The sequence below is a fragment of the Bufo gargarizans genome, chromosome 11 (assembly GCF_014858855.1).
Source record: "Bufo gargarizans isolate SCDJY-AF-19 chromosome 11, ASM1485885v1, whole genome shotgun sequence".
In the NCBI taxonomy this organism is placed as follows: domain Eukaryota; kingdom Metazoa; phylum Chordata; class Amphibia; order Anura; family Bufonidae; genus Bufo; species Bufo gargarizans.
The window spans coordinates 67,086,558-67,107,214 of NC_058090.1; the positions used below are offsets into that span (position 1 = coordinate 67,086,558).

The window sequence follows — 20,657 nt, forward strand, 5'->3', positions numbered from 1 at the left end:
GTAAGAAAATGATCTTAATCAATAACCATAAAGGAACCTGTTTCTTCCATTTTGGCACCTAAACCATTCACACTGGCATTCTGCAAAGATAGTCGTTCCTCGTTTGAAATACCTCAGCAGTCCTACAATGAATTCTAAGTGATCTGTGATCACTGGGCGTTTCAACCTGAGGCAGAGTAAGGAAAAGGCCACATGGAGCAGCCATGCAGCAACATTTAAGGAACTCAAAAATGTATTGCTTTCAAATTGTACATTAACCCCTTCAGTACCGAGCAACCCTAAAAGAATATATTAAGGGGGTACTGACCACTTTGACCCCCTAAGCGTTTTACAGATTATTATTTTTTTTACAGCATTCACCTGAAGGGGAAGGTTGTTATGGACGCGCCGATACTCAATGTCTATCATTTTTGTTTTTGCTAAGTTTTACACAGTGAAAGCCTTTTTGAAAATCTTTGTGTTGCAAAGATTTTTTGATCACTTGGTATTACACTATTTTTAAAAGGGCAAGGTGACCAAAAAATGGCACCATTTTTATTTATTTTTTACGGCGTTCATCTGACGGGGTAGATCATGTGATATTTTTATAGAGCCGGTCGATACAGACGTGGCGATACCCAATATGTCTTCATTGTGAGAAAAGGACGTTTTTAGTTAACTTGAAACTTTTTTTTTTTTGTAAAACCTTTTTTTTATGACTCATTTTTCAACTTTATTTCTCTTTCACCTATGACAGCACCCCTGGAGAGACCGCCTCCTCCTCCCGACAGGAAACAGGAACCAAAACCACCTTTTAAAAGAGGGATCCTCCCCTCTACCTCCAGTTCTGTTTCCCGTCTTAAAAGACAGGAGATAATCAGATTCGCTGTATACAGTTGTTCTAGAGCTGCGGGGGCCCCGGCAATTGAGGTGGTGAGGAGGGTTACTCCAGGTGCGCAAGTCTCCATGGGGAGCCGCTGCTAAAGTCTGGGCTCCAGTTTCTGTCCCTCACCTTCCCAGGCCTGGGGGAATTTTGACCTCTGCAAACCTCTGCAGCTATGTTTGCATGTTCGGCCGCAGGCCCGCGTGTGTCTGTATCTACTTCCGGGTTCAATCGGTGGGAGGAAGCTGACGCTGCGGACCGGAAGGGGAGGGAGCAAGCAGCGCGCCCCGAGGAGAAAAAGCCCAGCCAGCTCACTGCCATGCCGACTGAAGAGCTGGCAGTTTCCCATTCTGGTTTGTCGTGCTGTGTGAAAGAATGGAGCAGGTTCAGCGCCCTTTTTTTATTCCTTCCCCTGTTAAATGGAAATATAGCTAGATGCTCCTGTGGCTAAGATGTCCAGGAAGAATGCCCTCCCCTTTGAAGATATGGGTTCCCTTAAGGACCCAATGGACAGAAGGGCAGAGGTTAATTTAAAGAAAAACTGGGAGGACTCTGCAGCAGCTTTTAAACCTGCCATTGCTGCTACGTCTGCGGCTAGGTGTGGATGAAGAAGTTAGAGGCCCACATTAAAGAAGGGACCCCTAGGGAATAGTTGCTTACCTCCTTCCCAATTATAAACAGTGCCCTAGATTTCTTGGCTGGTGCCTCTGCAGACTCCTTAAGATTCTCCGCTAGGGCTTTGGCCCTACCCAACTCTGCCCGTAGGGCTATTTTGTTAAAGGGCTGGAATGGGGGACGCTTCCTCTAAGGCAAAGCTTTGCACTGTCCTGTGGGTAAGTTTTTGTTGGGCCCCGTACTTGACAACCTTCTAGAAAAGGCCTCCAACGAGAAAAAAGGCTCTCTCTCTGCTAGTCAAGCCCCCAGGGGGTCTTTCCATCCTAGATTTAATAAAGAAGAAACGAGACGGTGAACTTTACGTCCAACGTATGGACCTTAAACGGCGCACTCACACAACCGATCGTAGACAGTATTAGGGTATCAGCTATTTTTTTGCTTTATTCATAGACAACGCGTTTCGGGGTACTAGGGACCCCTTTATCAAGTCTGGATCGGATCAGCAGAGTGGTGCTGCTGCTGCGTTTCACGCCTCGCTCCCGCTGGACCGGCTCATGGCCGGTGAGCCAGGGAAGTACAGCCTCTGTAAGGGGCCCAGGCTTATGTGGAGTCATTTTAGGGGTTTAATGACCTTTTAAAATATATCCAAAACTAATATATATATATATATATATATAGCACTTACCAATTTCCTGGCTCTGTTGAATTCTTTCTTAATGTCACTGACCAGGAATCCATATATGCCCTCATCTTCGTTGCCTCTTTGCCAGATGCCACTGGAGAGCAGCTAGGATAAAAATTGCTCACAGTAAGTTCCCATCATTTGATCAGAGCAATACTAGTTATTTGCAGGACATGTTAAACATACGGCCTATTGCTTTCATGCCTCATGAAACATTCCGACCAAAGACATTATCTAACGAAAGGGGTCCAGTTTATATGTAAAATTAAGGCCCGTTAGCAATTATCTGCCTGTATAATGGGGCCGATTACTCGATCAACAAGTGAAATGTTATGTAAATGTAAGTTTTCTGCACCGACTAGCAGGTAATTGCCAAGGAACGCTTCCTTACAGACAATCAATTGAGCAGTGTAAAGGGACCTTTAGGCTAAAAACAAGGGCGTAACCTGACGGACACGCATGAGCAAGTATGCTCGGTTTGTAATGCATATCCATAGACTACAATGGAGACAGTAATGGCTAGCTCTCCGCCTAAACAGTAAGGCATCCCTTAATTAAAACAAGGGCCATACAGATAACGTGTGGTTCTCTGTGAGTGGCATGTACTCCCAGAGACAAGCTGCAATATGTGTATATAGAAATAACTGAAATATACCCCTTATTTTATTCCTTACAGCAACCAAGTTCTCCTACTCACCAGACAATAATAATGCAAAGTCAAGTTGTGTTCTTTGTAGGTTTTCTTCTCCCCATATTTCTCAGTGCAGTCATCATTGCGTCCACATAGCATGCAAGCTGTGAAAAATCAGACAAGATTGGTTTTACAGTGTAAATACGAAAATACTAGAATAGATGGCAAAAAAAAACAAAAAAAAAAAACACACCATTTCAAGCCAAAGAGGAGAGATAAGAGACTTGACTGAAAGTTCTACAACTGGGTGGTTATCACTAGGAAACATTTCTATCGTATAGAGCTGCATGTTTCCTTCCCGTCCCCTGGCACTTTGTGGAGAAGAATGTGACGTACAGGTGAAACGCCGTAGGACCCAGCTCTTAGCCCCTATCCACAGTCTGCATTCTCCTCAGTGAGCTATCTGTAACATACCTGCCACGTGACAGATTCCACATCAACGACCCCACAGAAAATAAAATTAGTGATCCAGGATGCAAATAAATAAAAAAATATAATAATTTGAAAATGTCACATCTAATAAAGCACTCCTACTCACGCAAGCTCATTGCGGCCGAAGGGCTGGAGTCACTCATGCTGACACCTTCACGTTTAGGTCCCTGCAAATAAATACAATGCACATTAGTGCGAGCACAGTCACATCAGGCGCTGTGAACCGCGGCTCCACGGGCATCACAAAGTGAAGAGCTGCGCTATTTTTTGGACACAGTGATTAACGCTTCCCTTACTGCAATTCTGACATTGTCTTTTAGGTTTTGTTTTTATGGACATGACATTCTTATGCTGCTGTTTTTACCATTTAAAAAAAATATATATATTTTTTAAAGATTTCTTTGCCCTCACCTAGAACTGTTTTACGTTCCTGTGCGAGGGTGATTTTTGTTGTTTATGGTATGAGCTGTAGTTTTTATTGGTACCATTTTGGGGGGCATACACCTTTTTGCTTGCTTGGTGTTGCACTTTTTGTTATGTAAGGTGACAAAAATGGCTTTTTTTACACTGTTTTTATTTTTATTTTTTTATGGTGTTTATCGGACAGGGTGGATCATGTGACATTTATAGAGCCTGTCATTTTTATTATAAAATAAGGGGAAAAGGTTTTCTTTTTTACTTTAATAATTTTATTAAAAACACTTTTTTTACTTTATTTATGACTCACTTTTGGGGGTCTGATCCCCTCTGCATTGCATTACAGTACATCTGTATTGTAATGCATTGCTGTTAGTGTATTACACTGAGTCATACACTGACAGGTTGCCTAGGAGACGCAGCCTGAGGCTGGATCTCCTCGGCTCCCGTAGAAGGCAGGGACCTGTCGCGACGAGGCAGCCCGATGCAGTGCAGAGGCTGCCCAATGCCTTGTGTCGCATCGGGTCCCTGCCACAGCAGTGTGGGGACTCGATGCGATCGTTCACCTGACACAAACCTCTTCTATGTTGCGGTCAGCGCGGCATTGAAGGAGTTACTCCACCGGCATCGGCTTTTACAACAATGCCTGGCGGATACAGCAGGGGCCCGACTACCACTGACTGCCGGGCCCCTGCAGTGATCGCCCGGGCACCGGAGCGGTGCTCGCGCAATCACTGACGTACTATTACGTCAAATTGTGGGAACTCAGTGGTTCCCATGACATAACAGTACGTCAAAGGTCGGGAAGGGGTTAAACTTTTTATTTTAACAATTTACTTTTTTGTTTAATGTAATTGACTACTATTGTAGTTCATGGTATTTTTACTGGCTTTTGGTTAAGGCTAGCTTCACATCTGTGGCAGCTATTCTGGCAGAGAACAGCCTGCTGGAACTCTGTGGATCTGGCACTGCCCTCCGGCCCCAATAAAATGCCTAGAAGTGGCCGGACTAGCAGCCAAATCGCAACGCCGCAGATGTGAAAGTAGCCTAAGCCCCTCCACAGGCTGCAATAGCAACTGAATGGATTCCCATAATTTTGCCGCAGTGAGTCCGATTGGGGAACAGAGGAAGCTACTGACTGCAGCATCTGAGGGTTAAGTTATCTTCGATCCCGCTCATTGAGGATTTTGAAATCTGCAGCATGTCAACTGTTTTAGCAGTTTTCTTCCTTTGCAATGGAAAGGGTAAAATCTGGGGCATCAAAATCTGCAAGTAGCACATGCGAAATCGGCAGATAAAATCAGCATAAATGCATCCGTATGCCCGCCCTGCAAAAAGATAATATCAAGTCAATGGGTCTGCAAATAAATGCAGACACATTCCTTATTTTGCGGATCTGCGGTTTGCAGACTGCAAAACAGCTGTGTGTTTGATTTGTTTCCCCCCTTTGCCAATTTGGTGGAGACTATTACTGTGGGCAATATAGGGGGTACTATGGTGCATTATGGGGGCCTTCACCACTACTGTGTCACATTCTGGGAGAGAATTGCTACTACTGGTGGGACTTTAGAGCACATGGAAGAACATCAGCTTGACAGATATTTTTGGGGGACACCATATTACACTGTTTGCCCCCTTCTTGACACTTAAGGGTACTTGGAGCAAAAAGGTTGAGAAGCATTGGTCTAGAAGGGTAGAATGTTTTTAGAAGAACATAGAGACCATGGAATTCTCTGCCAGAGAAGGTTGTGCGGATGAACTCATTATAGGGAATCTGTCAGCAGTTTTATGGTGTCCTAACTAAGGGCAACATAAACAAATGACAGATCCCCTTAGCAAAAAGCTGGGTACCCCATAGAGCCCCATGAAATGGACGGAATGGCTGGTCAGAAAATAACACTGCCGCTTCCATTCTACAGAGATGCCGGAGAAGCGCGGTATTCGGCAATCTCCGACGTTCCCATAGAAATGAATGGAGCAGCAGTGTGATTTTCCAACCAGACGTCCAAAGCACACTGCCAACTTCATTAAAAATCAGATTGGACAAGAAGATAAATTAAACAATGTACCTCTACTGCTCCGCACAGTGGCAACACTCGGGAGATCCGGAGTTAGGCTGCTCTCACACCTGCGTTAGGTGCGGATCTGTCTGGTATCTGCGCAGCCGGATCCGCACCTATAAACGCTGGTATCCGTTCAGTATGGATCCGTCTGCATAACTTCGTCAAAAAGAAATATAAGTCCGGATCCGTCTACAAATGCTGTCCGTTTGCATGCAGACGGAACGCTCTGCTGCAAGTGTGAAAGTACCCTAAGTGGGGAAATCGGCTTCTGCCTCACAGGGGTTTTTGCCTTCTTCTGGATTTACTTGCAGGATAACAGGCTTTTCTTTTTTAAACCTTACAGTTAGTTATAACTCTCACCATCCGCACAGCACTCATGACATTGACCCCTAGGACTCCAGTACACTCGGCACAGTAGCGGTCTATGGAATCCTTGCTCGGGGACTGCAGCAGCTACGGGAGCCCCAATCAGCCAGCACCTACAAGAACAGCAGAACAAATGTCCATGCTGGGAGTTGTAGTTACACACCTGATCCCTGCACTGAATAAAATCTATGGTCAAGAGTCTAGCTGTACAGCAGCTAATGAAGGGGATCCTGAGAGTGGACCCCTCCTGTCCATTAAGTCCTGAGTGGACAGCCCCTTTAAGTATTTGATCTGCTGGCACAGCTGTTTTCGTGGCCATCCAGGAAAAGTTTTCCTACTTCTCCAAAACCACAAAGTATGCAAAACATGGACCAAAAACACAGTATGAAGAAGGTTCAGTATGTGGCATCTCCGCTACTGGGCAACTACAACTCCCAGCATGACTAGAGTTGTAGTTGCTCGGCAGCTGGTGAGCCACGGGCGGTTGACTTCCACTGAACCTCTCCCTCAGGGAAGGCATTACAAACAGGAAAATCACCAATACATAATAAAGCAGAGGCCATGGAGGGCTTACGTCACATCTGTACGTATATAAACGGGCTGGCTGCGGCCAACGACACTACAGAGCGCCGTGACCTGCTGAATGCGCGGCCAGCCGTCGTACGTACCGGGCGCCGCTCTCCAGGACCACAAGCCCGATCCCCTCCGCTTTCTCTTTCTTCTACCTTCAAAACTGCCTCGAAAATTCAAACCCTAACATCCGGCTCCCTCCCGGAAACCCCTCTCTCCCGGGGGCAGGTGTAGGGGGCGGGGCCTGCGTTTCACGCCTCGCTCTCGCTGGACCGGCTCATTGTATGGTGGGGGTGACGTGTAAAGGACAGGCAGTGGGATGCAGGGTTGTGGTGAGAAAAGGTTATTCTAGTATGGCTGTATGCTTTCTACTTGGTGACCGAGTGCTGAATTCAACCCTGTCCATAATGACCGGCCGAACTTTAGAGGAAGTTGTTCAGCCATTTGGGAAATGCTTAGGGGCGTGATTTGTTTATTTAAGCGCCGCACTACTGCGCATGCGTCCGTTCCAAGTACGGCTTTATTCTAGGTTTTTATAGCGCAGCCCGTAGACACTAGACAGCACTGAGGCCACACGGACACTAGATGGCGCTGTAACACGAGAATGCGGCGTCCTGGACTGTGCAGCTGAGTGGTCCGTGTGGAGACCTGCCCTTCCTCAGACTGTCACCTGCCTCCGGCCGCTGTGCTTCTCCACCTGCCTGCTGCAGTGGCGCCCCATTCATCACTGCACTAGGCGACTTTGTAATGTCTGGGTACGCCAAAGCCTTCCTAGCCATGCGATCAGGCTGGGCACAGGTGAATCCCCCGGTGGGCCCCTGAGCCAGAGGCGTACATAGAAATCACTGGGCCCCATAGCAAAAATCTGAATTGGGCCCCTTAACCCCGCCCACTACCACCATGGCCCCTCCCACTTCCTAACCTGGCTCCTCCTATGCCACACCCCCATTAAATAAATGTATACGTGACCTACAGAAACTGTTAGGGGTTTCCTGGGGGCGACCTGTCACATGGGATATCTGCTGCAGCCTGCAGGTCTCCTTATTTGGGGTGCCCTGTTAAAGGGAATCTGTCACTAGCAATTTACCACAATTTTTTTCCCCATGAATCCATGTTTAACAGAGTAGAGTACCTGTTTTCCATCTGTGTTCTTCTTTTGATTGTGAGTCTTGTCATTTCTTCAAAAAAGCGATTCTTCTGATATGTAAATGAGGCTGTAAGGAGCCCAGAGGGGCGTTATTCTTTCTCCACGGTGCCCAGGAACGCCCCTCTGAAGTGCCGTGCCCGGTTAAATTTGAAAACTAATAACGCCTCCCAGTTCATCTAAATCGCCTCCCAGAGGCGAGGCTAAGTGCTCAACACCCCCCCCCCCCCCCCCAGCGCCGCGCTCTGCAGCAAACACCCTGATCCTCTCGCCGGCATCCCAAATCCCGCGCAGGCGCAGTGACGGCGATTGCCTGCGCTATGATAAGAAGACTGACGGCACTGCGCCTGCGCGGGATTTGGGATGCCGGCGAGAGGATCAGGGTGTTTGCTGCAGAGCGCGGCGCTGAGGAGGGGGGGTGTTGAGCACTTAGCCGCACCTCTGGGAGGCGATTTAGATGAAATTGTCTTGGAGGCGTTATTAGTTTTCAAACTTAGGCGGGCACGGCACTTCAGAGGGGCGTTCCTGGGCACCGTGGAGAAAGAATAACGCCCCTCTGGGCTCCTTACAGCCTCATTTACATATCAGAAGAATCGCTTTTTTGAAGAAATGACAAGACTCACAATCAAAAGAACAAGACAGATGGAAAACAGGTACTCTGTTAAACATGGATTCATGAAAAAAAAAGTTGGGGTAAATTGCTAGTGACAGATTCCCTTTAATCGGGACATCTGCTAGATTTTTGGGACCTGTCACATGGGACATCAGCCATGATGGTTGGGGGCCGGGGCACTATTTCTGGGGTTCCATGAGTCAGTAGTGGTAAATATCTCTGTGCACATTGTGCTATAATATATTTGGAATTTGGACTAGTCGGCCGGGCCAGGCACTGCTGCAGGGAGTGCAGCCGGAAGTGACACGGCAGGGACGAACGAACGGTACTTCACTTGACTGAGTCTGAGACGAGTGACTTACTTCAAGACTCAAGTTCAGGCCAGCCCCAGCCAGCCAGGGACACAACCGGTGCACTGCTCAGTGCTCACTCAGTACTACTCACTGCTTCAGAGTTCAGAATCTTCCTCCGGACTCCCTCTCTCTCCTCAGCTCTGGTGAAGGGCCGACGGCGAAGTTCGAGACGATTCTCCCGCCCGCCCCCTTGTGCCACTGGCCAATCAGCAGCTGCCTCAACAGAGTTGCCTTGTGCTGATTGGCCAGCGGCACGAGCGCCACATGCAGGCTGGTGTTTGATCCTGATTCCGGCAGACGGTCAGGAGAAGAGAAGGTCGGGGGGGGGGGCGATTGCGGAAGATAAGTTGATGTTGGGGCTGGGCCCTGGGGAGAAAAGCAGCCGCTTTATAACGATCATTATTTCCCCGTTTAGGGCTACTGAAAGTTTCACACCAGCCTTTTTGTTGGATCCGGCATGGTTTAGCAAAAAAGCTTCCGTTACTGATAATACAGCCATCTGCATCCGGTATGAACGGATCCGGTTGTATTATCTGTAACATTGCCAAGGCGGATCCGTCCCCACTGAAAGTTAATGGGGGACGGATCCATTTTCTATTGTGTCAGAGAAAACTGATCCATCCCCATTGACTTGCATTGGGGGTCATGCCGGATCCATCTTGCTCTGCATCCCAGGCCGGAAAGGAAACTGCGACATGCTGCGGTTTGCTCTCCGGTATGGAAACGGAATACATTTTGGAGCACTCCGTTCTGTTCAGTTACGTTTTGTCCCCATCGACAATGAATGGCGACAAAACAGAAGCGTTTTTTCTTTTTATGACGGATCTCAATACCGGAAAACGCTAGTGTGAAAGTAGCCTACCTTGCAGTTTGTGGGCAGCCCATCCCCTGCTTTCAAACTACAATTTTAACCCCTTCAGGACATTTTTCACCTAAAAGGGGATCCAAATTTTTTTTTTTTTTAAACCATTTACCCACTATTACTAGCCGAGTCAAGGTTCCCCCGATGTTTAGGCAGTTTATACACTGCTGCATGGCTCCTACGGCCCCAACTGATTGTTGACATAGATGTTTATCTGTGGTTCCCAGAGCAGCGCGACATCTCCTGGTTTCTATCTTCTCGTCCCTGCACCCGCCCCCTCATACATATTCTGCCCCATTAGCTAGTATTTCACATGGGAGGAGTTTTCTATGCTAAGTAGCATAGTGATAAAGCTCCATGCCCGGTGATGTCACTGGACCGGAGGGGCTTGGCTTATCACAATGTCGGCCAGCCTAGTTACTGCCCCTCCGTCCACTCTGCATAATTACTTCGATTGCCGAGGACGTCACTGGGCTCCCTGAGTAGCGGAAGAAGAGGCTGCGGTCGCCTGCAAGGGATCCCGTACGTCACGGAGTATGAGAAAACAGTCATTTCCGGCTAATAATTTCCTATATCAAAACGGGGCTTCAGAAATATGTGGCAAAGGTAGGACATGCATGTATGTAATATGTACTATCACACCAAGGTCCCCAATCCCGGACCGCCCCTTTAAAACCCCTTAGTGACCACTAATACGCCTTTTTACTGACGTAAACATAGGGGTTTTTAGCTAAACGGCTGGCTTTAATCAACCATTACATGTACCCAAAATGGTGCATTAAAAACTAGAACTTGTCCTGCAAAAAATAAGACCTCATACAAGTACATTGATAAAAAAAAACTAAAAAGTTATAGCTCTTGGAATGCGATAAAAAAAAAATGTGTGTGGTCACTAAAGGGTTAAGGACCAGGCCAAATTTTGGAAATCTGACGTGTCATTTTAGGTGATAATAACTTTGGAACACTTTTTCTCAGTGTCAGACTGGGGTACCTAGGGCCCACCAGTGTAACTGATTCTGGGGGCCCACCTTAGGGCTCCTGCACACAAATTTATTTTTTGCCCGCATCCGTACCATTTTTATTTGTGTGGCCTGTATGTGAAAGCATTCACTTCAATAGGGCCGCAAAAAACGGAAATGACTCCAAATGTGCATTCCGTGTCCGCTTGGCAGTTACGCAAAATGATAGAACTTGTCCTATTATTGTCCACATTACAGACAAGGATAGGACGGTTCTATTAGAGGCCGGCTGTTCTGTTCCGGATAATGTGGTATGCACACACCCGGTATCCATGTTTTGTGGATCCGCAACTTACAGACTGCAAAGCATCCAACAATCGTGTTCACGAGCACTTACAGTGATAACAGAAATATTAAAGATGAAGTATGAGGGCAGACATTCACAGCACAATGTACAAACATACATGTGGCAGAATTTAGGCTACTTTCACAGGGTCCGGCAGGGGAACAGCCTGCCGCATCCAGGCTAACTCTAGCCCACTGTGCTGCTGGAAGTCCACTGTAGTTTTTGTCCGGCCGCCTCTTGGCATGTTTGCCATGTCTCCGGCCCGCCCCATTATAGTGAGTAGGGCCGAAGTGGACCTCCGGCGGCAAGGTGGCCTAGCGTAAGCACGGATCTGGTAGGCTGTTCTCCCGCCGGAATATCCTGCCGGACCCTGCTACTGCAAGTGTGAAAGTAACCTTACACCTATATGGCTATCCTGCACTTAAAGGGAACCTATCATCACCTTTATGCTGCCCATACTAACAGCAGCACAAAGCAGAGACAGGTGAGTAGATTTCAAAAGTAAGTGGTTGTCGAGAACCGACATCACAATCATGGCAGACTGGGCCTGGAAAAGAGTCCCGGCCACCTGAGAAGAGTCCTGGTTATTCATGGATCCTGCTCTCCTGCCCACCTGCTGATGGCTGACAGGCTTCTCCCTAGTTTTCTCCCTTTCTCTCTAGAAGAGAACTGCCAATCATCAGCAGACGGGTGAGAGCCGGAGATTAGGAATAACCAGGACTCTTCTCAGGGAGATTTGACTCTTCAAGGCCTGGGCTGCGATGATTATGATGCGGGTTCTCAGCAGCCACTTACCTTCAGCTCATGAGTGACACAGAGCTGACATCAGAGCATCTGTCACTATTTTATACTGCCCTCAGTACGGTCCGAAAATTGATGACAGGTTCCCTTTAAGCTTTGGCTTTCCGTTTCTGAGATGCGTTCAGGGCTCTCACAAGCGGTCCAAAATGGATCAGTTTTGCCCTAATGCATTCTGAATGGAAAAGGATCCACTCAGAATGCATCAGTTTGCCTCCATTCTGTATTCATTCCGATTTGGAGGCAGAGTTTTGGTGTCCGTCTGATGAAACTGAGCCAAACGAATCCGTTCTGACACACAATATAAGTCAATGGGGACGGATCCGTTTTCACTGACACAATCTGGCACAATAGAAAATGGATCCATCCTCCATTGACTTTCACTGGTGTTCAAGACGGATCTGTCTTGGCCATGTTAAAGATAATACAAATAGATCCATTCTGAACGGATGCAGATGGATGTATTATCGTCCATGATGGATCCGCACAAAACGTGAGTATGAAAGTAGCTTATGTCCGTCAGAAACAAGACACATGCAGTTCCTATCACACATAGGAAACATGCAATTCACGCACCAAGACGTATTTTTGCCTAACCCTATTAAGTCAACTAAAATACAAATACCCCACAAAAATTACCAACAAATACAGAGTAACAAAACTTTATTAATTTACTATAGAGTATCATATAAAATCAATCACAGCAGCGGCATGCACATAAAACAAAAAGAGGCTACAGTGGTCATGCAGTAAACGATTTCGTATACCAAACGGGCTTGATAGATCTTAAAAAGGCGTCCAAATCGGTAGTCAAATTTGCTGGGTACATAAACATAAATTAAAGGGGTTGTCTCATCCCAGACAATGGGGGCATATCGCTAGGATATTCCCCCATTGTCTTATGGGTGCAGGTCCCACCGCTGGGACCCGCACCTATATCGAGAACGGAGCCCCGAAAGCGAACGAGAGAGCGGCTGCGCATGCGCAGCCACTCTCCATTCATTTTTATGGAGCCGCCGAAAATAGCCAAGCGCTTGCTCAGCTATTGCTGTCTGCCCCATAGAAAGTAGGAGGTTGAGGAGGCGGTGGGTCTAGCGGTGTAGGTGGAAGCGGCGGTGGAGGAGGAGGAAGCCTACCCTGCTTTTTGGTTTTAAATGTATTTTTATTTTTTTAAATTAGGGAACACCCCAAAACATTGGGAAATATAACTTGTGATAACCCCCCTCCAGTCATACTAAACACACGTTCAGACAATACACTGGCTGCAGGGCAGGCCAGCACCTCTACGGCGTGAAGGGCAAGCTCAGGCCATGTGCCCAATTTAGAAACCCAGAAGTTGCAGGGGCTGACCCCTGTCAGTCCGTTCGTGTAGGCGTGTGCATACTTACTGCCCCACCATGTTGCACGTCCCTGTGATGTTCACAATCCAATTTAATATCTGCTCTGTCAACTTTCGATGTTCTTTTCTGCGCCTACCATGGTGATCACGGGTGGCGGGGAATCAGGGTTCCAGGCCGGAGAGGGAGCGTGAGAAAAAGAGACCAAATTTAAGGGAGAACATTTTTTTAAAAAAATTTGGGGATCGAGCGGAAATGTGGTACAAATTACAGAAGCCCAAATGTGGGCCAATTAAAGAAGAATTTCATAAATTTTATTCCCTGTCACCTATGCGGAACAAAAATTGTATAATGTCAACGCAAGAATGTAACAGAAAAATTAGTGACATTTTTTAACCTGTCTACTGGGTAGAGCAGGGATCTATGACAGAAAACAATTGTTTATTGTCACCCGAAAATGTTAAAGAAAAATTATTGAAATGTATTAAGCTGTCAACTAGGTACAGGAGGGGTATATTACACCCAAAAATTGGTGAATTTCACCAAAAGATTTAACAGACAAATATTATAATTTTTTTACCTGTCTACTCGGTATAGCAGTGGTACATCACACCCAAAAATTGGTTAATTTCACCAGAAAATGTAATTGAAAAATATTTTTTTTCTTTTTAACGGTCTACTAGGTATAGCAGTGGTACATCACACCCAAAAATTGGTGAATTTCACCAGAAAATGTAATTGAAAAATAATTTTTTGCTTTTTAACCTGTCTACTAGGTATAGCAGTGGTACTTCACACCCAAAAATTTGTGATTTTCACCGGAAAATGTAACTGACAAAGTAGTGAAATGAAATAAAATAAAATACGTATAAATAAAAGTTTTTTTTATTTTATTTATGAGGTGGAGTTCCATATGGAGTAGGAGTTTGACTTAGCGGTGGAGGACAAGATAGCCAACACAGGTTTTTGGTTTTAATTTAATTTTTAAAAATTAGGGTATATTCCAAAAGAGTGTGAAATATCCAAAATACAAGAATGAGCAATTGCGCTGTAGTATAACAATGGCTGGGTAAGGCCGGTATACAAGTCTATTCTGCACAAGGTATGGACAAGTCCCGTGGGATCCATGCCTGGTTCATTTTAATGAACGTGAGCTTTTCCACATTGGCTGTGGACAGGCGGCTGTGCTTGTCTGTGATGACGCCCCCTGCCATGCTAAACATACGTTCAGATAATACACTGGAGGGAGGGCAGGCCAGCACCTCCAAGGCGTAAAGGGCAAGCTCAGGCCATGTGCCCAATTTGGAGACCCAGAAGTTGAAGGGGGCAGACCCGTCAATTCAGTACGTGTAGGTGTCTGCACACATACTAGTGGTGTCACTATAATCTTGTCACGGAAGGTGTACAGAAAACTAGAAGACACATAATGAAGATCCGACTGACTGGATCCAAAACTAAGGAACCAAAGGGTAAGCCCTGTCTCTCTCCCTTACTGCTCAGCCTATGCAAAAATCTCAATGGTAGATGATTGCAAACCCTCGTTCCTCGACTGTATGACACCTGAACACCCTATAATAGTGAGGGGACACGACCACCGGCTCCCTACACTTAATACGGAGGGAGTCAGGGTCACCTAGGATCCAGCAAACAGGAAAACACAAATTAATGAACAAACTTATCTGTAGAAGACTCAGTAGTAGCATCCAGCATGCACACACTCCAGGAAGTTGTATAAACCGCAAAGTGATGCAGTATGGGAAGGGATTTAAAGGGATGCAATCAGTGCAACTACATGACAGCTGAGAGCGGCTAACGAGATGACAAAACGAAAGCAAAACAAAAGAACCTCAAGCAGGAGGTTCTGAAGAACGTCTGTCAGAGCTTCTTAGATGTCTGGCGGTGACAGTACCCCTCCTTCTACGAGTGGACTCCAGACACTCAGAGCCCACCTTCTCAGGATGGAACCTATGGAAAGCCCTGATGAGATGAGTGGCCTTAATGTCCGTCACTGGGACCCACATCCTCTCCTCAGGACCATAACCCTCCCAATTAACGAGGTACTGGAGAGAACCGTGGACAAGACGAGAATCCACAATCCTAGAGACCTGAAATTCAAGATTACCATCAACCACAATCGGAGGAGGAGGCAAAGACGAGGGTACAATGGGTTGGACATAAGGTTTTAATAAGGACTTATGAAAAACATTATGGATCTTCCAAGTCTGAGGAAGATCAAGACGGTAGGCAACAGGATTGATGACGGACAAGATTTTGTAAGGCCCAATAAACTTAGGACTCAACTTCCAGGACGGAACCTTTAATTTGATATTCTTAGTAGACAACCACACCAGATCACCAACATTCAGGTCCGGACCAGGCACACGTCTCTTATCCGATACACGCTTATATCTCTCACTCATGCTCTTTAGATTATCCTGAAACTTTTGCCAAATAGATGACAGAGACGAGGAGAATCTGTCCTCATCAGGTAAACCAGAAGACCCCTCTCCAGAGAATGTCCCAAACTGTGGATGAAACCCATATGCACCAAAAAATGGTGACTTATCAGAGGACTCCTGACGACTGTTATTTAAAGCAAACTCAGTAAGGGACAAAAAAGAACACCAATCCTCCTGATTCTCCTCCACAAAACAGCGCAGATATGTCTCCAGATTCTGATTGACGCGCTCCGTCTGGCCATTCGACTGCGGGTGGAAAGCAGAAGAGAATGACAACCGAACCCCCAAACGAGAACAGAAAGCCTTCCAGAATCTGGAAACAAACTGCGTGCCCCTATCAGAGACTATGTCTGAAGGAATACCATGCAATTTGACAATGTGATCAATAAAGGCCTGCACCAGCGTCTTAGCATTGGGCAAGCCAGGAAAAGGAATGAAACGCACCATTTTGCTCAAACGGTCCACCACCCCCAGAATCACAGTCTTCCCCGAGGAACGAGGCAGGTCCGTAATGAAGTCCATGGACAGATGTGTCCAAGGACGGGAAGGAATGGGTAACGGAAGGAGAGGACCTGATGGCCGTGAATGAGGGACTTTGGCACGAGCGCAGGTCTCGCAGGCTGCCACAAAACCCTCAACCGACTTACGAAGCGCCGGCCACCAGAATCTCCCCCCGGGTGCCCAGCAAGGACAGTATCGTGGTGCTCCTTAAAAACCTTGTGTCTTAAAGCGAGAGGCACAAACAACCTCCCAGGAGGACAAAGATCAGGAGCCTCTGCCTGGGCTGCCAGAACCTCTGCCTCCAATTCAGGATAAAGAGCAGAGACCACCACACCTTCAGCCAAAATGGGACCCGGGTCTTCAAAATTCCCACCTCCTGGAAAACAACGTGACAGGGCATCCGCCTTCACATTCTTAACCCCAGGGCGGAACGTGACAACAAAATTAAACCTTGAAAAGAACAAAGACCATCTGGCCTGTCTCGGGTTCAGACGCTTGGCTGACTCCAAGTAGGCAAGATTCTTATGGTCGGTAAACACGGTAATAGGGTGTCTGGCTCCCTCTAGCCAATGGCGCCATTCCTCAAAAGCTAACTTGATGGCCAACAACTCCCTATCTCCCACATCGTAATTTCTCTCTGCGGAGGAGAGTTTCTTCGAGAAAAAGGCACACGGTCGCCATTTGGCAGGAGAGGCACCCTGAGACAAGACCGCACCCACACCCACCTCAGAAGCGTCCACCTCAACTATGAAGGGCAGAGATATATCAGGTTGTACCAAGATGGGAGCGGAAGCAAAACTGTCCTTGATACTAGAAAAGGCCTTACGCGCCTCTACCGACCAGGAGGAAACATCTACCCCCTTTCTAGTCATATCAGTGAGTGGTTTAACAACAGAGGAATAATTCAAAATAAACTTCCTGTAGAAGACTCAGTAGTAGCATCCAGCATGCACACACTCCAGGAAGTTGTATAAACCGCAAAGTGATGCAGTATGGGAAGGGATTTAAAGGGATGCAATCAGTGCAACTACATGACAGCTGAGAGAGGCTAACGAGATGACAAAACGAAAGCAAAACAAAAGAACCTCAAGCAGGAGGTTCTGAAGAACGTCTGTCAGAGCTTCTCAGATGTCTGGTGGTGACAAATCTCTTGCCTTGAATCTGTCTTCTAATTCTCTAGCTCATCTTTCAAAGGTAACATTACTTGAGCATATTCTCCGTAATCTCAGGAATTGACCTGTCAGAAAACTTTTGATAAGTTTTTTGGGATGTGATGATTTTGCATGCAGGAGGCTATTAGTTGCTGTGGGTTTTCGGAAGATATCAGTATGCATACAACCATTCTAGTCCACCTTCAATATAACATCCAGAAAGTCCATGTTGTTAGTACCGACTTTGTATGTTAGTTTGATGTTCCTGTCATTTAAATTCAATGACTCCATAAAAAGATTTAGGTCCTCCCATGTGCCTTGCCAGATCATGAATACATCATCTATGTATCGACTCCATAGATGTACCTTCTCCACATGTTTGATGGGCTCAGTCAAAAAGATATCCCTTTCCCACAGCCCCAGGAATAGATGGGGGAAAGCACAGGCTGCACCCATAGCTTTCCCCTGTAGCTGTAAGTAATAGGAGCTCTTAAACATAAAAAAAATTATGTTGAAGTGCGAAGTTTAGAAGAGGTAGAATAAATAGGCAATAATTACCATCAATATCAGAGGCTTCCAAGAAGTTGGTGACCGCCTTCATGCCGTCCTCGTGACGAATTGATGTGTAGAGCGATTTCGCAGGTGACTAGTAGCATGTCCTTCTCCAACTGTAGGTCGTCCATTTTTCTCAAAAGATCACCGGTATCCTTCAGATATGAGGGAAGATTTTCTACTAGTGGTCTGAGAACATGATCGATCATTTTGCAAATTAGTTCATTCAAATTGTTGTTACCTGAAACTAACCCTATTAGGTGTAACACACTTAAAGGGGCTGCCAGACTTCATACAAATGGCATTTATTATGTAGAGAAAGTTAATACAAGGCATTTACTACTGTATTCTGATTCTCCATATTTGCTTTTTTTCCATCATATAATACACTGCTTGTATCCATGTGTCACGGACGTTCCCGTGACAGGTGGCAGGAGATCGGTGAGACTGGCAACACGTTATTTGATCTGACATGTTTTCCGTTTGGATCAAATTATGTCTGTGTTGTTTCTGGTGCTTGCCACTGCTTTCCCCAGGTGTGGCTTTTAGGGTAATTTAATAGAGGTATATAGTGGCTCACCCCTCCTGCTAACATAGATCGGTGCTCTCACTAAGTTGTGGTTCACCCAAACCACAATATGAAGTGAAAGTAGAAATAGAAGTATAGTGGGCACTCTATATCCGGCACTAAATAGTGGGTACTAAATATTGGGTACAACAGATTTATTTTGACAAACAATATTATCAATCTACTTCACAAATAAAAATAAAATAAAACTTGCAGAATGTTCCCAATTGTATGACAGTACAATTAATAAAAAGTCATAAGATATTCCTAAAAATATATAAAATTAAAAATAAAAAATGATATAACAATATAATGCTCCTAGAGGTTAATGCTATAGATATATATATATTCACATTCATAAAAGTCCCTTTAAAATCTTCCGCAATACTTTGTGTGATTGATATGATAGATATCCTGAGTTTTGGCAATGTTCTATGCGCTCATACGTTCAAATTTGTAGGTCTCACTTCAATGGAGGATTATAATGGTGGCTATTCAGGGGTTAGTTACATGCAGTATAATAATTAGGTTTGACTCACTGCTTGATGTTCGTTGGTTTTTCTGACTTTCGTGGCGTCCCACTACTGGTCAGATCACTCACCCCTCTTCTTATATGCTGTGCATAAGCTGCGCTTCCATTTAGCGGTAATATTGCGATGTCCGCGAGGTTTCCTCTTGGTCTCTGTTCAGCGTCCCACGTGTAGATGGTTTGTCACGTGATCGGAGCTTCAGAGCGTTTGTCACGTGATCGGAGTTTCAACACGTCACATAACCTGAATCCAATGTGGTTGGGTTAGTTCAAATTCCGGAGGCGGTACCAACCTCCGTTTTTACAGCTTTCTAGCGATAATCTTGCTGTTTTTCCGCACAAGTTTGTTACTGGTTATAGTAATATAAGACGTCTCATTACTTTAAGGATCTCATCCACTCCCGCTATACGCGTTTCGAGGTTGCTAACCTCTTCCTCAGTAGCTCGTTTTTGAGATCCTTACTTCCTCCTTATAAATCCTTGTAAGTCCCACCCTTTCTTCTAATTGGGATTCCACCCAAAATCTGGTCAGGATCTCCAGTCTGTGAGCACTTTTTTTGACTATAAATTTTCTTATGTTTTTGGTGTACCATTTTTCTGGTTCATCCTATGCATATTACAACATCATACATATATCATGTAAAGCTATCATACGCATTATATTCATATGAGTCATATTATAAACAAATGTAGGTCATACATATAAAATACATACTATAAAACAATAAAATATTTTATTATATTAAAAGGATATATATATATTAATCTCAAATATTCAGATTATTTCATTGCTTAAAATTCCTTTCTGTTTTCTGTTTTTCTTTACACTATAATTTCACCAGTATGTTCATAATTACGAATAAAAATTATGAACATACTGGTGAAATTATAGTGTAAAGAAAAACAGAAAACAGAAAGGAATTTTAATCAATGAAATAATCTGAATATTTGAGATTAATATATATATATCCTTTTAATATAATAAAATATTTTATTGTTTTATAGTATGTATTTTATATGTATGACCTACATTTGTTTATAATATGACTCATATGAATATAATGCGTATGATAGCTTTACATGATATATGTATGATGTTGTAATATGCATAGGATGAACCAGAAAAATGGTACACCAAAAACATAAGAAAATTTATAGTCAAAAAAAGTGCTCACAGACTGGAGATCCTGACCAGATTTTGGGTGGAATCCCAATTAGAAGAAAGGGTGGGACTTACAAGGATTTATAAGGAGGAAGTAAGGATCTCAAAAACGAGCTACTGAGGAAGAGGTTAGCAACCTCGAAACGCGTATAGCGGGAGTGGATGAGATCCTTAAAGTAATGAGACGTCTTATATTACTATAACCAGTAACAAACTTGTGCGGAAAAACAGCAAGATTATCGCTAGAAAGCTGTAAAAACGGAGGTTGGTACCGCCTCCGGAATTTGAACTAACCCAACCACATTGGATTCAGGTTATGTGACGTGTTGAAACTCCGATCACGTGACAAACGCTCTGAAGCTCCGATCACGTGACAAACCATCTACACGTGGGACGCTGAACAGAGACCAAGAGGAAACCTTGCGGACATCGCAATATTACCGCTAAATGGAAGCGCAGCTTATGCACAGCATATAAGAAGAGGGGTGAGTGATCTGACCAGTAGTGGGACGCCACGAAAGTCAGAAAAACCAACGAACATCAAGCAGTGAGTCAAACCTAATTATTATACTGCATGTAACTAACCCCTGAATAGCCACCATTATAATCCTCCATTGAAGTGAGA

General features: G+C 45.1%; 1 protein-coding gene across 5 annotated transcripts in view; it reads right to left on the reverse strand.

The window, feature by feature from the left end:
* G2E3 (G2/M-phase specific E3 ubiquitin protein ligase) overlaps window positions 1–6,893 on the reverse strand; it is a 52,437-nt gene extending 45,544 nt beyond the window's left edge. For 2 of the 5 annotated variants that reach the window (XM_044272503.1, XM_044272498.1), the window contains exons 1-5: window positions 6,797–6,833; window positions 6,123–6,241; window positions 3,389–3,449; window positions 2,857–2,954; window positions 2,163–2,264 (exon numbers count right to left, since the gene is read on the reverse strand). In XM_044272503.1, the coding sequence (XP_044128438.1) occupies window positions 2,163–2,264; window positions 2,857–2,954; window positions 3,389–3,449; window positions 6,123–6,140 (279 nt within the window). In that variant the 5' untranslated portion in view covers window positions 6,141–6,241; window positions 6,797–6,833. Of the gene's footprint in view, window positions 1–2,162; window positions 2,265–2,856; window positions 2,955–3,388; window positions 3,450–5,768; window positions 5,857–6,122; window positions 6,242–6,702 lie in introns of those variants that run through there. The other 3 variants (XM_044272499.1, XM_044272500.1, XM_044272502.1) reach the window with 3 other exon arrangements.
* Between the last annotated feature and the right edge of the window lie 13,764 nt (window positions 6,894–20,657).